At 35.2% G+C, this 19,306-nt stretch overlaps 1 protein-coding gene across 4 annotated transcripts in view; it reads right to left on the bottom strand.

Moving 5' to 3' along the window:
• Window positions 1-5,574: 5,574 nt before the first annotated feature.
• SNX2 (sorting nexin 2) overlaps window positions 5,575-19,306 on the bottom strand; it is a 55,729-nt gene continuing 41,997 nt past the window's right edge. For 2 of the 4 annotated variants that reach the window (XM_011963707.1, XM_011963706.1), the window contains exons 12-15: window positions 13,066-13,209; window positions 11,812-11,892; window positions 11,625-11,696; window positions 5,575-9,681 (exon numbers count right to left, since the gene is read on the bottom strand). In XM_011963707.1, coding sequence (XP_011819097.1) covers window positions 9,631-9,681; window positions 11,625-11,696; window positions 11,812-11,892; window positions 13,066-13,209 — 348 coding nt within the window. In that variant the 3' untranslated portion in view covers window positions 5,575-9,630. Of the gene's footprint in view, window positions 9,682-11,624; window positions 11,697-11,811; window positions 11,893-12,616; window positions 12,629-13,065; window positions 13,210-19,306 lie in introns of all 4 variants that reach the window. The other 2 variants (XM_011963705.1, XM_011963708.1) reach the window with 2 other exon arrangements.

Below are 19,306 nucleotides of genomic sequence, written 5' to 3'. Positions count from 1 at the left end.
AGATAACTAGTACAGACTAAAGCAACGTGACTCAGAAGAAGCAGGCATTTTGAGGTCTGTCTTCACAATGTTTTCTGCTGTGTCTTCCTTTTAACCTAAAGGAACTACCAGAAAATATGCTTCACCAACACAAGAAAATAAACCAAGAAAGAGGAAGGCCTGAGTCTCAGGATATAGGGAATACATGCCAAGAGAATGGTAAAGGCAATTCCAAATTTGAGAGCAAGAGTAGTCCAAGGATAACACTACAGCAAGTCCAGAGAGCAACAGCCCCATAGAGAAGTCCCCAGGAGAGAAGGCTCAAAGGAAAACAGAATGGCTAGATTACCCAGTGTGGGTGGTCTATGGGAAAATGTACTGAGACACTATGGGAAGACATGGGAAAAATCAGCAATAATAATAATAAAAAAAAGCAGCAACCACATGAAAAAAATCAAGGCATGTCTACCTGAGGGAAAAAAGAGCAAGGTAATAGAAAACAAGGAGAGCCTAAGAAACTGTCACAACCAAGAGGAACAGAAGGAGTCATGACAACTCAGTGTATCCTGGATGTGGTATCCTGGAACAGAAAAAACACATTAAGCAAAAACAAATGAAATCTGAGTAAACAACAGACTTTAGCTAATAATAATGTCTCATTATTTATTTATTAGTAGTAACCGATGTACTATACTAACATGTTATAGAAGAAATGGTTCAGGGTATATGAGAACTCTATATGTATCACCTTCACATTTTTTCTGTAAATCTAAAACTCCTAAAAATTAGTTTATTTTTTAAAAAAGGAAAAAAATCACAATACACTTCAACTTTTAGCTTTGAATAATATTTGCATAGGCATAATAATGCAAACACTGATTTAACAAAAAGATTGCAATGTAACTACATTGAAAGGGTGGGGAAGAAATGTGTAAAGCAGAGAGATGGCAGAGTGAGAGAACCAAACTCTTATTTACCATAAAAAAGATAAGTAGATAATGCCTAAAATTGATGATTGATAGCAGTATATGCCTATTATTTAGAAATGTGAAGGTATATCATGGCAGGAGAAATAGCTAAGACTAGAAAGATGTTGTCTCTGAGGAAAAGAATTAGGAAAACAGGACATGTGGGACAGAGAACCACAGTTTTTTATTTAGCCTTTTTTTTGTTTTTCTTTCCAGACAGGGTCTCGCTTTGTCATCTAGGCTGGAGTGCAGTAGCATGAACACAGCTCACTGCAGCCTCAACTTCCTGGGCTGAAGCAATCCTACCAACCTCAGCCTCCCTAGTAGTTGGGATTACAGATGTGAGCCACCATGCCCAGCTAATATTTTGTATTTTTTTGTAGAGACAGGGTTTTACCATATGGCTCAGGCTAGTCTCGAACTCTTAAGCTCAAGCCATCCACCCAATTTGGCCTTCCAAAGTGCTGGGATTACAGGCATGAACCACCGCGCCTGGCTATTTAGCATTTTCAATGCTAGTTTTCAGATTATGTGCACATATTAATTTGATAAACATCAATTAAATCAGAAGAATGAAGTAGATTGCAATGAATTGACAAGAAAACTGCCAAAATACTGACAAATCAAAAAGCAAATTCTAGGCTGGGCACAGTGGCTCACACCTGTAATCCCAGCACTTTTGGAGGTCAATGCGGGCAGATCACCTGAGGTCAGGAGTTTGAGACCAGCCTGGCCAATATGGTGAAACCCCATCTCTACTAAAAATACATAAATTAGCCGGCCGTGGTGGCACGTGCCTGTAGTCCCAGCTACTCCGGAGGCTAAGACAGGAGAATTGCTTGAACCCGGGAGGCACAGGTTGTAGTAAGCCGAGATCATGCCACTGCACTCTAGCCTGGGCGACAGAGCGAGGCTCCGTCTCAAAATAAAAAATAAAATAGATAAATAAAAAGCAAATTCTACGAATGCCACAGAAATAACACTGATGACATTACTAAATACAGGTTGGTTGCCATATCAAAGTTATTCTTTTTCAAAACGTGCCAATATACTAAAAATTAACGTCTTCATTTCTGAAACTTAAGTTCCCTCCTTTGACTACTTTCTCAATTCTTCTCTCCTATTCTCTGGTAGAAAATCTGCTTTCACTTTATCACCACGTTGAAATCCTCTAATTTATGCTTGTCACCTTTCTCTTGCCTTCATTTCTCTCAATGCAACTTTCTTCCTAAATGTTCTCTCAAACCCACTAACAATCCCCAATACTGAGAAAAATCCATCAGTTTTAGGTCCTACTTTCTGATGGCTTAAGAAATGGATATTTTCTTCAGTTGGCCTCACTGTAAACTCACGATTTTCACTCATTTGAAAATTAGCACTAATCAATATTCCTTTTACTCATCCCCACTCCTTTTTTTTTTTTTTCTAAACATGTGCCATTCTTTTTTGGTATTCAGTCTTCTTTGGCCTTTCTGTTGACATTACTCCCCGATGGCTTTCTTACTTTGCCAAAACAAAAAATGTCCTGCCTTTTTTTCATCTCCAAATATACTCATTCTTCCCTTTCCTTTTGTGCAGAGTAAGAACTTTCCTTTTGTTCAGAGTAAGAAATATCCCCACTTCTTTCTGAGGCTCTTTCCATCTACCTGACTTCTTTCTTCCCTTAGACGTTAGTTTTACCCAGGATTTTGAAATTAGCGTGCTGATTTCAAAATAGATGGATAAATGAAAGAATAAATGAAACTTGCCATCTTAATTACCATTTCCCTAAATTACCTCCATTCCTACTTCCACTACAGTGGTTCAGGCCCTTACCATCACTTGGCTGGTTGACTGCCACCCCATCAAATGTTATTTTTCACTCACCATCTTCCTTCCATGATTTACTATTTCCTCTGGCTTATAACATATTCAAGGTTCTTACATGTGTTTGGGTGGAAATGAACTTTTCTTTCCCTTATATTTCTATTTCATCCTTTCTCTCCAGGCTTCTTTAAAGGTTTCTCACATTTACTTATAACATTCATTTATCTATAGTAGAGTATCTCTGTAGTGGGTAAAGTTCTAAACTTTTGTTGGCTGAATACAAACTGATTTTGACTGCTTGCTTTTTTCCCCCTCCACCTCTGACGCTCAGTCCCAAGGCTCCCAGTGTGGATCTCCTAGGGCATACTATTCTGGGAAGGACTCTTTTTGGCAAGCCTATTTAGACCATAGTCAAGCATAAACTCATTGTTTTGAAGAAGCCCTAAAGACTGGTGAAATAATCAAAATGTGAGTCCTTTGTTCAGGCTGAGATGTTAAGTGTTCAGTAAACATTTATTGGATATATGATAGCCAATATTTTATAAAGCACTTGCTATTGCTAAGAAATTCACATTATCTTAGTGTCCTTAAGGAGCATCTGAAGGGATACTTTCCATTATACAGATAAGGAAAGTAACTTTTAGAGATAAATAACTTGCTTAAAGTCAATATTGTAGGCTCTTGAGCCAGGATTCATATTGGTGGGCTGAATGTGTAACTACATTCTTAATCACTCGATTACACTGTCTTGGCTGTAAAACACTAGTTTCTACAAGAAATAACATGGGCATAGTCATTCCTCAAGAGACATACAAACTAGTCAAAGCAGTAATGCCACACAACTATAATGCAAGACAGATCTCCGTAACTGCAATCTAAAAAGAACAAAGTGTTATTGGAGTCCTACTGAAAGATCAAGAGACATTCCTTCTAGCTAGGCTACTTAAAAGGATGTGGACTTTAAATTTGGCTTTAAAGTTTAAGGGATGGACAAGATTTAAACAATTGCTGTTAAAAGGGAAAGGTCAATCAGACAAGGGGTGTCACTAAGAAAAACATGAACCAGGAAGGAACAGAGCATGCTCATGAGACAGGAGCCTAATTTCATTAAAGCAAAAGGTGGGTGGAGTTAAGGGATAAGACGACAGGAAAAAATAGTTTGAGACCAAAAATTATGAAGCAAGCATCTGAACTTCATCTGCAGACTGTAAGGAGTCTGTGCAGATTTCTGGGCATAGTACCATGACAAGAGTTACTTAGGAAAATCAATTTGGGAGCAGGTTGTAGGACTGGCAGAGTAGAGAGTTTTTTGTTTTTTTTGTTTTTTTTGAGACAGAGTCTAGCTCTCTTGCCAGGCTGGAGTGCAGTGGCACAAGCTTGGCTCACTGCAACTTCTGCCTCCCAGGTTCAAGCGATTCTCCTGCCTCAACCTCCTGAGTAGCTGGGATTACAGGCACGTACCACCACACCCAGCTAATTTTTGTGTTTTTAGTAGAGACGGGGTTTCACCATGTTGGCCAAGATGGTCTCAATCTCCTGACCTCGTGATCTGCCTGCCTTGGCCTCCCAAAGTGCTGGGATTACAGGCGTGAGTCACCGTGCCTGACAAGAATAGTTTATAGGAGACTCAAGATAGTCCCAGCCACAAGATCTTGACCCTCAGGAGAGAGACAATGGAAATAAAATAAGAAGGGCAGATATTTCAAAAGTGGAATCAGTTCAAGTTGGTCTTAGTAAAATTATGACACCTAAGCAATATAACTCTAAAAACAGCATTTTTGGCTTTATGTCTCAGTTACAGAAGGCTGGGACATATTTAAAACTACAATTTAGAAACTAAGTTTGGTTTAAAAGCCTGTTGCATTCACACACACACTTCTACACACAAATATACAAACACACTGTATACACATATATAGTGAGAATGAAATGAAGATCTAGAAAATTATAGGTTAAAATCAAGATAACTCAAGACTGACTATGGAAGCAGTAAGAAGGCAATTTAGTTTTGTTAAATTTTGTCTGACTTAGTTTTTATTAAACAGTTACATATATAAATTTAAAATAGAAATTTATTTTTTCTCAAAGTACTGTCTTAAAACGGTTTATCCCATTAACTGACCTTAATAAGAAAATAATTTTCTGTGTATTAACAGGTGGGCAGCTTCACCTCTATTGGCTTCAATTACAAAGTTTCCATTTTGCCCAGTTAAGAAATACTTAAAATTATTCAATCTTCAGAGAATTTTTTAAAAGTATGTGACAAGAAAGGAAGAAGAGCATTTTAAATTACTTTATATGCATTAAAAAACTAGACAGTAAACTACAACTTCCCTATCTTCTATAATCTTCTCAGCGTCTGAAGCAACAGTTGGAAGAAGTCCTCTGTATCCCAAAAGATTTCCTAGAATTCTAAATGTTAATAATTAAAACAGAAATCTTGAAATGCTTATCATACATTTTCAAAGAATGTTCACATATGGTTCACACACACATTTAACAAGAATAATCAGTTCAATCATGATTTAAGCCCTGGATCGCCTAGTTTAGTTGTAAAATTGAGAAAGTTGTTCTAGACAGGTTATAAACTTCCTTCAAGCAATACAGTACTACAATTCATTTATTGTAGATATTGAACATCCACTACTTGCAAAACATTATGTTACAAAGTCTTGCACCTAAATTATACCTGTCCTTGAGAGCAACAACTAGGAGTCCCTTTTATTCAGCTTTGATTTCTTCACTGGGTTCAGGATGATAAATAAACTAGCTGTTGGACTTACTCTCCATTTTCATTTCCACAGTAAACTCATTTCATTTGTACAATGAAACTTGGAAAACACTTTATTATATCTGGATAACAAAAAAGAGTACCAAGAATGAAAGAAAGGCATTCTGAGATTTATCAATATAAAACAAGTTAAATAGTTGAATATGCATTGTCTAAACCTATGCTGTCCACTATCACAGCCACTAGTCAGCCACATGTGACAATTGATCAAATTGTAGCCGGTCTGAATGGAGATGTGATGTAAGTGTAAAATATATATCAGATAATCAAAAAAAAATGTAAAATATCTTGTAACTTCAATATATTATATATTAAAATAACATTTTTGAGCTACTGATTAAAATTCTTTTCACTTTTTAAATTTTGGCTGTAAAAAATTTTTAAATTATATATATGGCTCACATTATATTTATATTGTTCCATGCTCTTAAGGACCTTCTCCACAGATTACCATGACCTCTCTCCATGGCCCTGATCACAAATGCAAGAAAATGAACTATTACTCACATTTATCTTGTAATTCCCTTTTATTGCTATTTCCATGTCTGACCCATGATCTACTTTCATTGTTACATGAAACCAAATCCTTCACTGTGAGGGTTAGGAATGATAATTATTTGATTATGATTTTACATAAGGAAGTGTGTGTCAGGAGGAGGGTGGGTGATTCTATTGTCTCTTTTCTAATAGTTTGAAACAGACTATGTCACTCATGCATATAATCTACATGCTTCTTGACTAGTGAATATGATATGAAAATGCCTCCAAAGTCCCTGAGCCAGTGACTTGGACTTCCTTTTTACAGGTGTTATTTTCCCACCTAACTACCAGCGACCTCCCTTCCTTTAAAACAAAATGACTTTGGCCTATCTGCAGTCACTATTATGGAATATCTGCTATCTCCCCGACTCTTGTTAACATGACTGCCCATGCAGGGAGCCATGACAAGAAAACTGAAGTAACATCCCTTATTTAAAGCAGAATAATGGAAGTCTCTATAATTCCCTTAGACATTAAAATTAAGAGCATTTGTAAAGGAATATAACTTTCCTTCTCTGTTCATCTGACTTCCTCCTTTAAAGAAGGCTGATTATGTTAAAAGGCTTATTTCATAAAGCCATTTATAAAACAATTTATACAATGACAAAGGATGCAATTACTTTTGCACCAACATTAATACAATGAACGTGGAAAACTTTACTAGATCAAAAGAAAGAAAAAAAGTAGCAACAATGAAACAAAGGTATTTTTGAGATTAATATATCTGTATAAAACAAGCTGAATACTTGAAAATAGTTCAGTAGAAAATACAATCAAGGAAATCTATGTGTTAGAAGTCATATTTTTACACACATTTTGTCTTTACTTAATAGAAGTTCTTTGATTAGAATTGTTTTCCAACATAGTATTTATACTGAAGTTTGATATTTTAAACAAAATATTTTAAAGCAGAAAGGCACTTCAGGAATCAAGAGTTTTCTGTACTTGTTTTATTTTGGTGATATGCCCAAAGTCATACAGCTACTAAGTAAGACTGAACAAATGTATGTTGATCCCAAGTTCAGCCTGTTTCACAATATTATCCTGCCTTCATCCTTAACTTTTGATCTCATTAAAAAACAAAAAAATTAAATTCAGATCTATCCAATGAAAAGATTATATGATTAGCACTATTACTGTTCTTGTTTTATTTATTTGGCATGAAAGCATTTTAGATATCTGAAAAGGAGAAATGAAGATTGATGGGTACAGTGTTGAAATAATTAAATCCTGTTTAAATACTGGTAAGTATCAGAGGCTCATATAATACTTGAAATTTTCAGCACACTCATCTTTTAGTAAATGTGGACAAGGGAAATAGAAGTCTGGAATGGAATATAGAGTTTAATCAAAGCTGAAAATATTTATTATTTTACTTGGAGGTACTGAATATTCTAATGTACCACATCTGAATGGAAGATTTTAGTAACTTGAATAACTATCCCATGTGTAAATTATACCTTTGTAAGTAATATAACTGTGGATAAAACACTAGGACATCATTCTAGTGAAACTACTCCTGGTAAGCCTATCTTTTGCTCAATATTAATGGAGCAACAAGATAGCATCTGATATATATTACTATGAATTATTCATTTCTCAAAAGTATTCCCAGAAGCAACAAAAGACGATTGTACTATTTCTGCTTCAGTTTCTTCTTAGAAGAGCAAACTTTTGTTTTCCCTGTTCAACTTATCAAGTCTTAAATTTTTTTTTAGAGACAGGTCTTACTATGTTGTCCAGGCTGGCTGTAGGGCAGTGGGTATTGACAGACACGATCATAGTGTACTACAGCCTCAAACTCCTAGGCTCAAGAGATCCTCCTGCCTCAGCCTCCCAAGAAGCTGGGACTACAGGCATGTGAGCCACTGTGCCTGGCCCATCAAGCCTTTATTATTAACCTATAATGTATCAGCCATTCTTCTGGGGTCTGGGAGTATAAATATGAATAACACCTATAGAAGGCTTAACACTTCAACTAAAGTAGAAGCAAACACATGCTAAGAATACTTTGATATATATATTGTATCCAGTGACTCACTAGAGAGGATTTAGTTACGTATACCGTATCTTGTTCCTATGGAAGGGAGATGTGGTGGTTAAGCTCAAGAAGAGGGGTGTTTGTAAGAATATTTTTTAAAAAACAAAAATAGCTCTGACACCAGTCATAATTTTTTTTTTTTTTTTTTTTTTTTGAGATGGAGTTTCACTCTTGTTGCCCAGCCTGGAGTGCAATGGCATGATCTTGGCTCACTGCAACCTCTGCCTTCCTGGTTCAAGCTATTCTCCTGCCTCAGCCTCCCAAGTAGCTGGGACTACAAGCACGCCCCACCACGCCTGGTGAATTTTTGTATTTTTAGTAGAGACGGGGTTTCACCATGTTGGCCAGGCTGGTCTTGAACTCCTGACCTCAGGTGATCCACCCACCTCAGCCTCCCAAAGTGCTGGGATTACAGGCGTGAGCCACCACACCCAGCCATAACTTAAATTTTCATCAGCATTAAGGATTAGATAACAGCTGTCTAAGTAGCATACAGAATGGGTAAAAACATCGCCCAAGGCAAACTAAATTCCACTTTACTTCAAATTTGCTTTGTGTTGTGCTTGCTTATTCATCAAGTCATGGTATATTTTAACATGGTACCATTCCTTGTCAACTGTGAGCACAGATGATAGACTTTTAGTTTAAAAGAAATAAAACAAAAGACAAGAATAAATTAAATATATGCAAAGTACTAGATCCTGAAGATAACGAGAAGATGAACAAAATCCATGGGACTTGTAAAAGTATATAAATACATTTTTTTCCTAATTCTTAAATTGGGCACTTGTAATAGAAATAGTTAAAAACAAGCAAAGACAATTATTCTGTTCTTTACCCAAGACAATCAAGAGACAAATGTTCTTTGATTTATGATGGTTTCATAAGAAAAGTTAAGCTTCATTTAGTCATTTAATGAGTTCAGCTTTGTCAATTAAAATAATTAAGGAATCATAGCATCACCTATATACATCTAGAAGAAAAAGTTTCTTCCTATTAAAAATGCTTTGAAAAGATTACTAATATGTTTAAATACCCAAATAATTTGTTACTAATATATCACAAGGAATATCATTTTATTACTGTAATCACAAAATCATAATTTCTGTACAGGAATGTATAAGTGAACATTATTCAAAGCATTGATAATTCACTTCATAAAGAGGGTTAACATACTACAGAACATATTGTAAAGAAAAAATATTGTAAAATTTTCTGGTCTTGCAGTGCACTATTTAGTGCAAGTATTTAAGACACAATAGTGTTCAATTCAGCAGAGTATTGCAGAATGTCATGCCACAGTCCACTTAATTCAAAGAGGGTCAGGACATGCAGCTTGTAATAAAATGTCAGAGTGTGTGTGTGTGTATGTATATATATATAAAACCACATGTAATTCATAAAATATATAGTGGTTTATTTAGATGGTTTTAAATGATTTCACTGTGGAATTCAACATAACTGGAACAACATCGACAGTCTTCTTAACAGCAATAATCTTATTGCTAGGCAATGGCTTTGGCTTCAGGTAGAAATGCTTCCCAGTATTTTATCAGCTGTGAGTGAAAATTAAAATAAAAGTTATTCTCATTACCTTTTTGTAATTTATATGCATATATCCTGTACAGCATTAACAAAAATCTACATAGGTCGGGTGAGGTGGCTCACACCTGTAATCCCAGCACTTTGGGAGGCTGAGGTGGGTGGATTACCTGAGTTCAGGAGTTTGAGACCAGCCTGGCCAACATGGTGAAACCCCGTCTCTACTAAAAATACAAAAATTGGCCTGGCAATGTGGCGCACACCTGTAATCCCAGCTACTCGGGAGGCTGAGGTAGGAGAATTGCTTGAACCCAGGAGGCAGAGGTTGCAGTGAGCCAAGATCACACCACTGCACTCCAACCTGGACAACAGAGCGAGACTCCATCTCAAAAAAAAAAAAAAAGGAAAAAAAGCAAACACAACATAAAAAAACTATACAAATAGCTAACTAACAATGACTAATACTAATGCCTGGGGTTTTTTTTATTGTTTTCTTGAGGCGGAGTTTCGCTCTTGTTGCCCAGACTGGAGTGCAGCATGACCTCGGCTCACTGCAACCTCCACCTCCCGGTTCAAGCGATTCCCTGCCTCAGCCTCCTGAGTAGCTGGGATTACAGACGCGCCACCATGCCCAGCAAATTTTTTTGTATTTTTAGTAAAGATGGGGTTTTTCCATGTTGGCCAGGTTGGTCTCAAACTCCTGACCTCAGGTGATCCACCCGCCTCAGCCTCCCAAAGTGCTGAGATTACAGGCATGAGCCGCGCCCAGCCAATGCCCAGTTCTTAAAGGAATCATTTTAATTTCCTTATCTAAAGTCTGTCAATATAGTTCATATATAAATTATTTAAAACATTAATTACTCCTGGCTACTTTTATTTTTGATGTAAAATAATAGAGTTCTTTTAATGTACAATTTTTTTATGCAAAATTTTACATAGAACAGTGTTACCATATATTAAATAATACAACTACAATGACCTTTTCCAGCATAAAGTGATAAGATTTCCCAATTCAGAGCATATTGATAATTTACATTATTGCTAGACAAGAAAAATGGAATATGAGGAAGAAAAGAAAATATTGAACAAGAAAAAAAAAAGGACTGGATAGAATTAGCTGTCAGTCTTCCTTGAATAGTCCAGAGAACAGACTGAAATATAAACTGAAGTCACGTTTAAAAGAATTCCTTTAAAAACGAGGTTATATGACTTATTTTCACATTTTTAAAAATTTAACTTTATGAACTATTTAAATAAAAGTTAAAGACAATTTGAAGATATCATACCACTTAATTCAAAAACAACCTATTTTACACAAATGACATTCTAGATCCACATGTTTTAAAACTGGAAAAAAAATCCTTCTATTCAAGATATTGAATTACTTGACCTGTTACTCTAATTTACATTAAAATATACAGGAAAATTTTCTGCGATTATCTTTTTATTTAATATACCATTAAAATCCATGGTAAAGGAGACAAATGCCACTTGCAGCATTCAACCACCACCAACCCCAAACAAAATAAAGCAAAAAGAAAACAGTACAGTTTTTTTTTTTAAATTCTGAAAAACTGTTTAAGTTCTATTTGTTATGGAAGAGAAGAACTTACTATGAGAATTTACTCAAACAGGTCTGACCAACAAAGAAAACAAACTAGAAAGACAGTGAAAGGGGAAACTTGCCCCATACTTGCCCATGAGGTTTCTGATGGCCTAAAATTGGGAAAAGTCGATCTCTGCCTTAGTGTTAAGCAGAGGCAAAAAAAACAAAAAAACAAAAAAACACGAGATAGTTTCCAATGAGTTTACCCTTTTATCCTTTACCATCTGGCTTTCTGTCTTCCATTTCTTATTCTTGAGTTTAAAAGCCCAGTTCATTAATCATCTTTTTAAAATAAGGAAGTATACCAAAAACAAATTCTATGAGTTTAAGTTATAAACAAAAATGGCTTACCTGTTGTTGTGTTTGAACTAGTGATTCTAAGTACTTGATGATAACGGTTTTAAAATCCTTCACTCGTTCTTTCTGTTGAAGTACATTTTTAAAAGTCTGTTAGTAGAAAGCTAAATTCAACTTTACCACAAAATTGCAGCAAAATGTGACCATGTTGTTACGATAAATGCAAAATTATTATACATGCCTCAAATCTTCCCACTTCTTTTCGAATCGTTTTAGATATCTGTTCAAAATCTCTTTCCCCTTGTTGCACTTTCGCCTCCCACTAATAAAAACAAACAAAGAAATATTTTACGCTTATCTCAAAAAAAGTATAGTACTGTCATGACCGCTCACTTAATCACAATACCTGAAAATCCTAAGAAAGCTCAATATTGGCAAAGCACAATTTAGCATCAACAGAAATTGTATTTAACTTTCAACCAACAGAAATGCATGTTAGCTTCATTTCCATTAATATTTCACAGATTTGCTCAATATTAAGATATTTCAATACTGTACTTAACAAACTACAATATCCAAAGCTTAATTAAATATAACTAAGAGGAAAGATTTTGGGCATAAAATTCACCACAAAATAAATTATCAGTGTTACAGTGTAATTTTAATTGCTTTTTTATATCAGTAACTATTTCAGAATATATCAATACTGTTAAATCCAAGGATATGTGTTCATCAAAATTTATATGCTGACGGAAATACTTTAAATTAGGAAAATTACATGATAAACATTTTAAAAACATTTTTGTAATGGTAAAATGATCAGATTGGAAAAAAATGTGGAATTATGTTCTACTGAAGACCATCAATAAATATTAAATTCAGTACAGAAACAACAAAATGTTGTGATTAGTGAACAATGAAACAACTAAAATAACTGAAGATTTAAGCAATGAAATGGTATTTTTCCCACTGTGTAACCAAAACACTGGTACATACTCTTCAAAGGGCAGGTACATTTATTTTTAGTAATATAAAGGTTGTCCTACCTCTTCAATTTCCTTATTGAAGCATGGTAAGAAAAGTGTATAAATTATAATAAACTTATACAAATTCACTAAAATACCATATATAATACATATATATGGGGGATAATGTTGCCTAGACAGTTAAATGTGGGAGAGATCTAGCTCCAAAACCATTTTTAGACAGAAAATAATAATCTGAAATAAAATTAACCATCTAATAATAAATGTGTAATTATTAATGTAAAGGTTAATTTTAGCTGTTTCCCTTGTATGCTTCTTTATCTATTCCATAAGTAACAAAGGGCTCTGGAGATTTTAATAATGATCAAAATGTTGAAGTAATTCTCACACAGTTCATAAAAATATGCAAAAATAGCTACGTGTTGAATGGTTTAGAAAAAAATTATGAAAAATTATGTATATATGAATGACTCATGAAAAACTTAAGAGATAAAGCATTTAGTAATCACCTCTCTTATTTCATTTTTAGCTTGCTGTATTTTATCTGGTTTGTTAGCAACCATCATTTTTGCTTCAGCTTCACGTTTTTTGAGCAAAGTAATTTGAGCATCTTCCCATTTCTGCCAGCACTTCATTCGATGGTCAAACACACCCTGTAAGTGAATAACATAATGCTATTAAGTAAGAGTAACATTTAAAATACTTCCATAACACTAGAAGTGTTATCATACCAAAGGCAATAAAACCAAGTATTTAGTCCTATTCTAATATACTAAGATACTGAAAGTAAGTATGCCAATATCAAAGAAAATAATCTCCATATTCATTTGCTTAAAACAAAAAAAAAAACCCTGTCACTGAATGAAACATGTTCAGAATAAAAACTACATTCAAAACCCATTTCATCACTAGCCTTTAGGCTAGTGTGGTTTATAAGATTTATAACAGCATTTTACGCTTCGAAGAAAGATGTCTTTAATAGGAAAATGCTAGTGTCATAACTACACTGGAAATTTTCCCGTTAAATAATATCAGAAGCACATTAAGTATTAGAAACATGTCTGAAATTGAAAAGACAAAATGTGAAAAACTCGTAAGATACGTGGTAGAAGAAATTGCCATAGCAAATTTAAAAAGGCAAAGCAATCAAAAAGTAAAATATAACAAAATGAATAAAAAGACAGTCTTACACAAGATGAAAAGGGCAAAAGATGAAAAGAGGACTATATATATATTTTTATACATACACTGCAGAACTAAAGAAATAGACAAAAAGATCCTAATATAATAAGTCAACCAAATCCATGACTTATCTCAAGGAGTCTGGCAGAGCAAGAGCAAGAGCAAGTAAATAGAGAAAATAAATGAAATATGGACAAATTAGAGTAATTAGAAGTCTCATGAGAAAAATGATGGATAGGATGGGAGAACCCACTAAGAATGCCCTTTCTGGCTTGATGTTAGAGAAATATTAAAATTATTTTAGTAATTACTAATCAAACATTCATGAAGTAAACATTAATAAATTGGGTGAACCAGGAAGCACTAAACCCAAGTTTATTTTAATTTATTACAAATAAAACCTTTTTGAACCATGAAGTAGTAAAAATACATGTTCCTATAGGGATCTGCTGAAGAGAAAAATATGTACTTAGTGTATTTTTAAAAAGCAGGCTTTGGAGAAAATCAAATTTGGTTCTAATATTAGTTTTGTCACTGTATGACCATGGGTAAATTCACTGAACTTCTCCAAGCTGTAATGCTCCCAAATATAAAAGGTGGGAAGTGATGTTTACATTTATGGATTAGAAATAACATGAGGAGTATATTATTGCATAGTGTCTTAACCTAGTGGATGCTTAATAATCAGTAGGCACAGCCATTATGGATTACTTCTAAATAACATACACACGGAAATGTAGTTAAACTGTTAAGCTTTCTATTAAAAGTGTAAAGAATAGCTTAGTATTATGGAAAAAATGTATAATTAGACAGCATTTATATCATATGGCAATTTTTTAAAATGTGATAATAGCATTTAAAAATCCAGTCAACCAGAAACCAAAGTATTTTTCCAAAAGAATTCTTAAAGATCGTGAACATTTTAAATTAACTAGGACAACAGATATCCACGGCAAACTAGCAATCAAAGCACCTTATCTATGGGTATTCAAATCCACTTTGCTGTATTTGTCTTCTCGGATACTTTATCTTACATTAAGTGAATCTTACTGTTCCCTTTGTCTGCTTTTCTTATATCTAAAGTACCACATTTTCCCTAAAACATCCCTTATTATAAATTAACTTTGCTTTAGTCAAATTAAGTTAGGCTAAAATCCAAAAGTAACACATCTAACACGAATAGATTCAGAAACAGTTACTACCATTTAAAACAACAGTGTTCAATTCTTTGGCTTTCCTGGGTCACACTGGAATAATAATTATCTTTGGCCACACATAAAATATACTATCACTAAGCGATGAGCTAAAAAAAAAAAAAGTCATGAGATGTTTTTTTTTTTACCTTTTTTTTTGAGACGGAGTCTCGCTCTGTCGCCCAGGCTGGAGTGCAGAGGCGCGATCTCAGCTCACTGGGAACTCTGCCTCAGCCCACTGCAAGTTCACGCCATTCTCCTGCCTCAGCCTCCAGAGTAGCTGGGACTACAGGTACCCGCCACTATGCCCAGCTAATTTATTTTTTATTTTTATTTTTAGTAGAGATGGGGTTTCACCGTGTTAATCAGGATGGTCTTGATCTCTTGACCTTGTGATCCGCCCGCCTCAGCCTCCCAAAGTGCTGGGATTATAGGCGTGAGCCTCTGCGCTCGGCCATGCATGACAGTTTGTGAATTTGTGTCGGGCCGCATTCAAAGCTGTCCTCGGCCGCATGTTGGAAAGGCTTGATTTAAGACAGTTTCTCTCACCTCACACACACACAAACACACACATGACCAACCAAAAAGTAATGTAAGATTTTAGGCCTAGTCTTGCTTCAGGGGAACAGGGTCATATCTTTTCTTCATTTATAAATTCCTCTGTTCAGTAACAATTTGATTCCTTAAAATATGTACCAATACAAGGAAAAAGTTAATGTACATGCCCTTTAATTCAATATTGGCTTAAGTTCTCAATGTATATCAACTGGCTTTCCATTGATATGCTAAATCTAAACTAATTTGGTCCCCGTCCAATTTATTATCTTATAGTATTCCAGAGCAGGACATGTTTATTGTGGTACAGATGTAGGAGCTATGATAAAAGTAAGACTACTAAAGTCAGGTTATTTCAGGAAAAAAAAAATTGATCTTAAATATACAAATTAACTTTTTCTTCATTTGTTTTCTTACCTTTGTAACAAAATAACAGAAAATAAAAGAAAAAAAGAACCAGCACCAAATTTCTAACAATGCTATACTAAACCAATTAAATCATAACAATGTTTCTCTTTGCATGTCAAGATACTAATCCACTCTAGTAGAACCATTATAAGAGGGATAAGTTTACAGGGATCATCCATTTAGGACCTCCGTTCCTCTGCTAATTTATGGCATACATTTGTATGCAAGCTGCTCTCAATTAGACAAGATTCCAGATGTCTAACAGTTTTTTTGGCCCATCAGGAAATTTGAAGCTACAATTTTAATTATCATATTATAATTCAGTTAATCTAAAAGTATGCTGCCCAGCTTCATGGAGTTCTGAAGACGTGCTGAGTATCTATAGACAAACAATAAAACATTTAAACCCCTTGGGGAACCCATCTTTTAGTTAAAAATTTTTTTAATATGTTTTATAAATTGGGATCCCCTACAAAAATTATTTATGAAGAGTTCTAGTGCTAAAAACATTAAGAACCATTGCCCTCAATCTCTGACCCTACTCTAGTGGTTCAAAGAAGCCCAATACATGACAATGCTTGTAAGGATACAGCCAAAACTTATAGTTCTAAATTTCAGAGACCACGTACTATACAAAAGAGGAAAACAGGAGTTTCCTGACACAATGCCAGGCTTAGGCAATATTTCGAAATGTGTAAAATTTAGCTTTTTCTTTGGTGTTCCAATTTCTGATGTTCTTTGATCCCAACAATGGCTCTATATTAATCCCCAAAGTACTCCTAATTTGAAGAATTGTCATCAGAAAAGTACACTCGATATGGACAAAACCAAAGGTTAATTAATCTTAAGCAGCTATTCGAAATAGATAATAAGCAAACAAAAACTGGGCAAAGGACATGAACAGTTCATTCATAGAAAAAGAAATGTAGGGCCAGGTGCGGTGGCTCATGCCTATAATCCCAGCGCTTTGGGAGGCTGAGGTGAGTGGATCACAAGGTCAAGAGATGGAGACCATCCTGGCAAGGTGAAACCCCATCTCTACAAAAACTACAAAAATTAGCTGGCTGTGGTGGCACACACCTATAGTCCCAGCTACTCAGGAGGCTGAGGCAGAACTGCTTGAACCTAGGAGATGGAGGTTGTAGTGAGCCAAGATCGCGCCACTGCACTCTAGCCTGGCGACAAAGCAAGACTCCATCTCAAAAAAAGAGAAAAGAAAGAAAAAGAAATGTAAAATGGCTTACCATTTGTGAAGACGTCTTGATTCACACTAAGTAAATGACAACTTATAAAAAAAAAACAACCTTCATTCTTGGGTGGTAATAAAAAGAAACATGTAGGTTTAGGTAGGTTAGAGTACAAAGCAAAATCTTGTTGAACAGTAATTTGGCAATACTTATTGAAATTTTAAATGCATATACCCTTTGGTCAGCAATCCTACTTATAGAATCTTTATGTCCAAAGACTTATCAAAATACTTGATTTTTTAAAAGACTAGACTATAATTCGAGGTGTATCTAAATGTTATATGATGGAATGCTATACAACCATTCAAAAGACATCTACCTATGTTGATAGGGAGACTGCTCTATTAAGTGGAGTGGGTGTAAAAAGCAGACAAAGAACACTAAACACAGTATATTCCTTTTTGAGAGAGGAAGGGAGGGAGAGAAGGGGATGGAAGGAATAAATGGACAGAGGGGAGAGAATTAGCTTCATGTACATGCATAGCTAATTCTGTAAAGACACACAAGAACCTAACAGTTTATGACTGAGGTCAGAGACTACAGGTCGTAGTTCTGCAGGGAAACTTACCTTGCTGGGCTATTAAAACTATCATGTATGTGCATTATTTCTTCAAATACAAGTGAATTAGTTCAAAACAAAGAATATGACAAAAACAAAAACGGTAAAAATTACCTGTCACCTCATTCCATAATATCTCAATTCCTTTGTACAGCTGATCTAGGCTAGGTTTCAGTAGAAACCAATCTTAAAGAGCTTAATTTACCTGAAGGCAAATTGACCACAACTCTTTAACTCTTTCAGTCAATGAATCATTAATTCAGTATTTCCACAAATGTGTTCCATATATGTAAATAGACATTTGTTGGAAAATAATTCTTGTTCAAGTGAATTTAGAAGCCTCTGGATTAAAATTTGTTTTCTTTTTCACTCCTCATCAGTTCTGAGCTTTTAAAATGCATTCTGAATCTTGCAAACAGTGATACTGATACTATATACAAAACTTAGCTAACTGTAATCCATCTCTTGGTGCCAGTGTTCTATAGAAAGTATTTTGGAAAACATGAATATAACTGTAATTTCAGGAAATATAAAAACACAGCAAAAAGACTTAGGGTATGAGGAAAGCTGTTTTTGAGGGATCAATATCCATTATACAGGCAGGCCATCACTGCCAGGGGGTCTTTCTCCAGGCTAGCTCTTATTAGCAGATATGTATTCTTTTTTTTTTTATGAGATGGAGTCTCTCTCTGTCACCAGGCTAGAGTGCAGTGGCGCGCTCCTGGCTCACTGCAACCTCTGACTCCCCAGTTCAAGTGATTCTCCTAACTCAGCCTCCTGTGTAGCTAGGATTACAGGCATACGCCACCATGTCCAGCTAATTTTTGTATTTTTAGTAGAGCCGGGGTTTCACCACGTTGGCCAGGGTGGTCTCGATCTCCTGACCTCATGATCTGCCTGCCTCAGCCTCCCAAAGTGCTGGTATTACAGGTGTGAGCCACAGCGCCCGGCCCAGGTATGTATTCTTACAGACACTGCCCAACTCCCCTTTTTTGACCCACAGGTTTGTTGAAGTGTCACACTTTTTTACAACAGCTCTCATGCTATTGGGCGTCTGGTAAGAAGTGAGAGTAGGTGGCACAAATCTGTAAACTGGATCTCTGTATATCACAAGCTGCTCTGTATATCATATATAATGAAGTATATATACTCTAACAACTGCTATCTATATTAACATTTCTAAATACTGAAAAATTAATCACCAACAGCATAAGGAACAACATTTAAAACAGTAAAATTGGTAATTTTATCAAATAAAAGAAAGCACCATTCTGAAGTGCTAAGAATGCTCTAGTAATAAATGTCACCAGTAGCTTGAGAACAGAACCATCAACAAATATGCTCACTCTAGATGAGTACTAACTTGATCACAGACTTTAGCTGAAAAAATTTTGCATAAGAAAGGAACAAGATCTCATTAACTTTCTAGATTTTTTTTTTTTTTTTTGAGACGGAGTCTAGCTTTGTCGCCCAGGCTGGAGTGCAGTGACGTGATCTCAGCTCACTGTAAGCTCCGCCTCCGGGGTTCATGCCATTCTCCTGCCTCAGCCTCCCAAGTAGCTGGGACTATAGGCGCCCGCCACCACGCCTGGCTAATTTTTTGTAT

Source organism: Colobus angolensis, unplaced genomic scaffold, assembly GCF_000951035.1.
Source record: "Colobus angolensis palliatus isolate OR3802 unplaced genomic scaffold, Cang.pa_1.0 Scaffold62, whole genome shotgun sequence".
NCBI classification, from domain to species: Eukaryota; Metazoa; Chordata; class Mammalia; order Primates; family Cercopithecidae; genus Colobus; species Colobus angolensis.
Note: the sequence above shows the minus strand (reverse complement) of the source record. Positions and strands in the feature narration are given on the sequence as shown.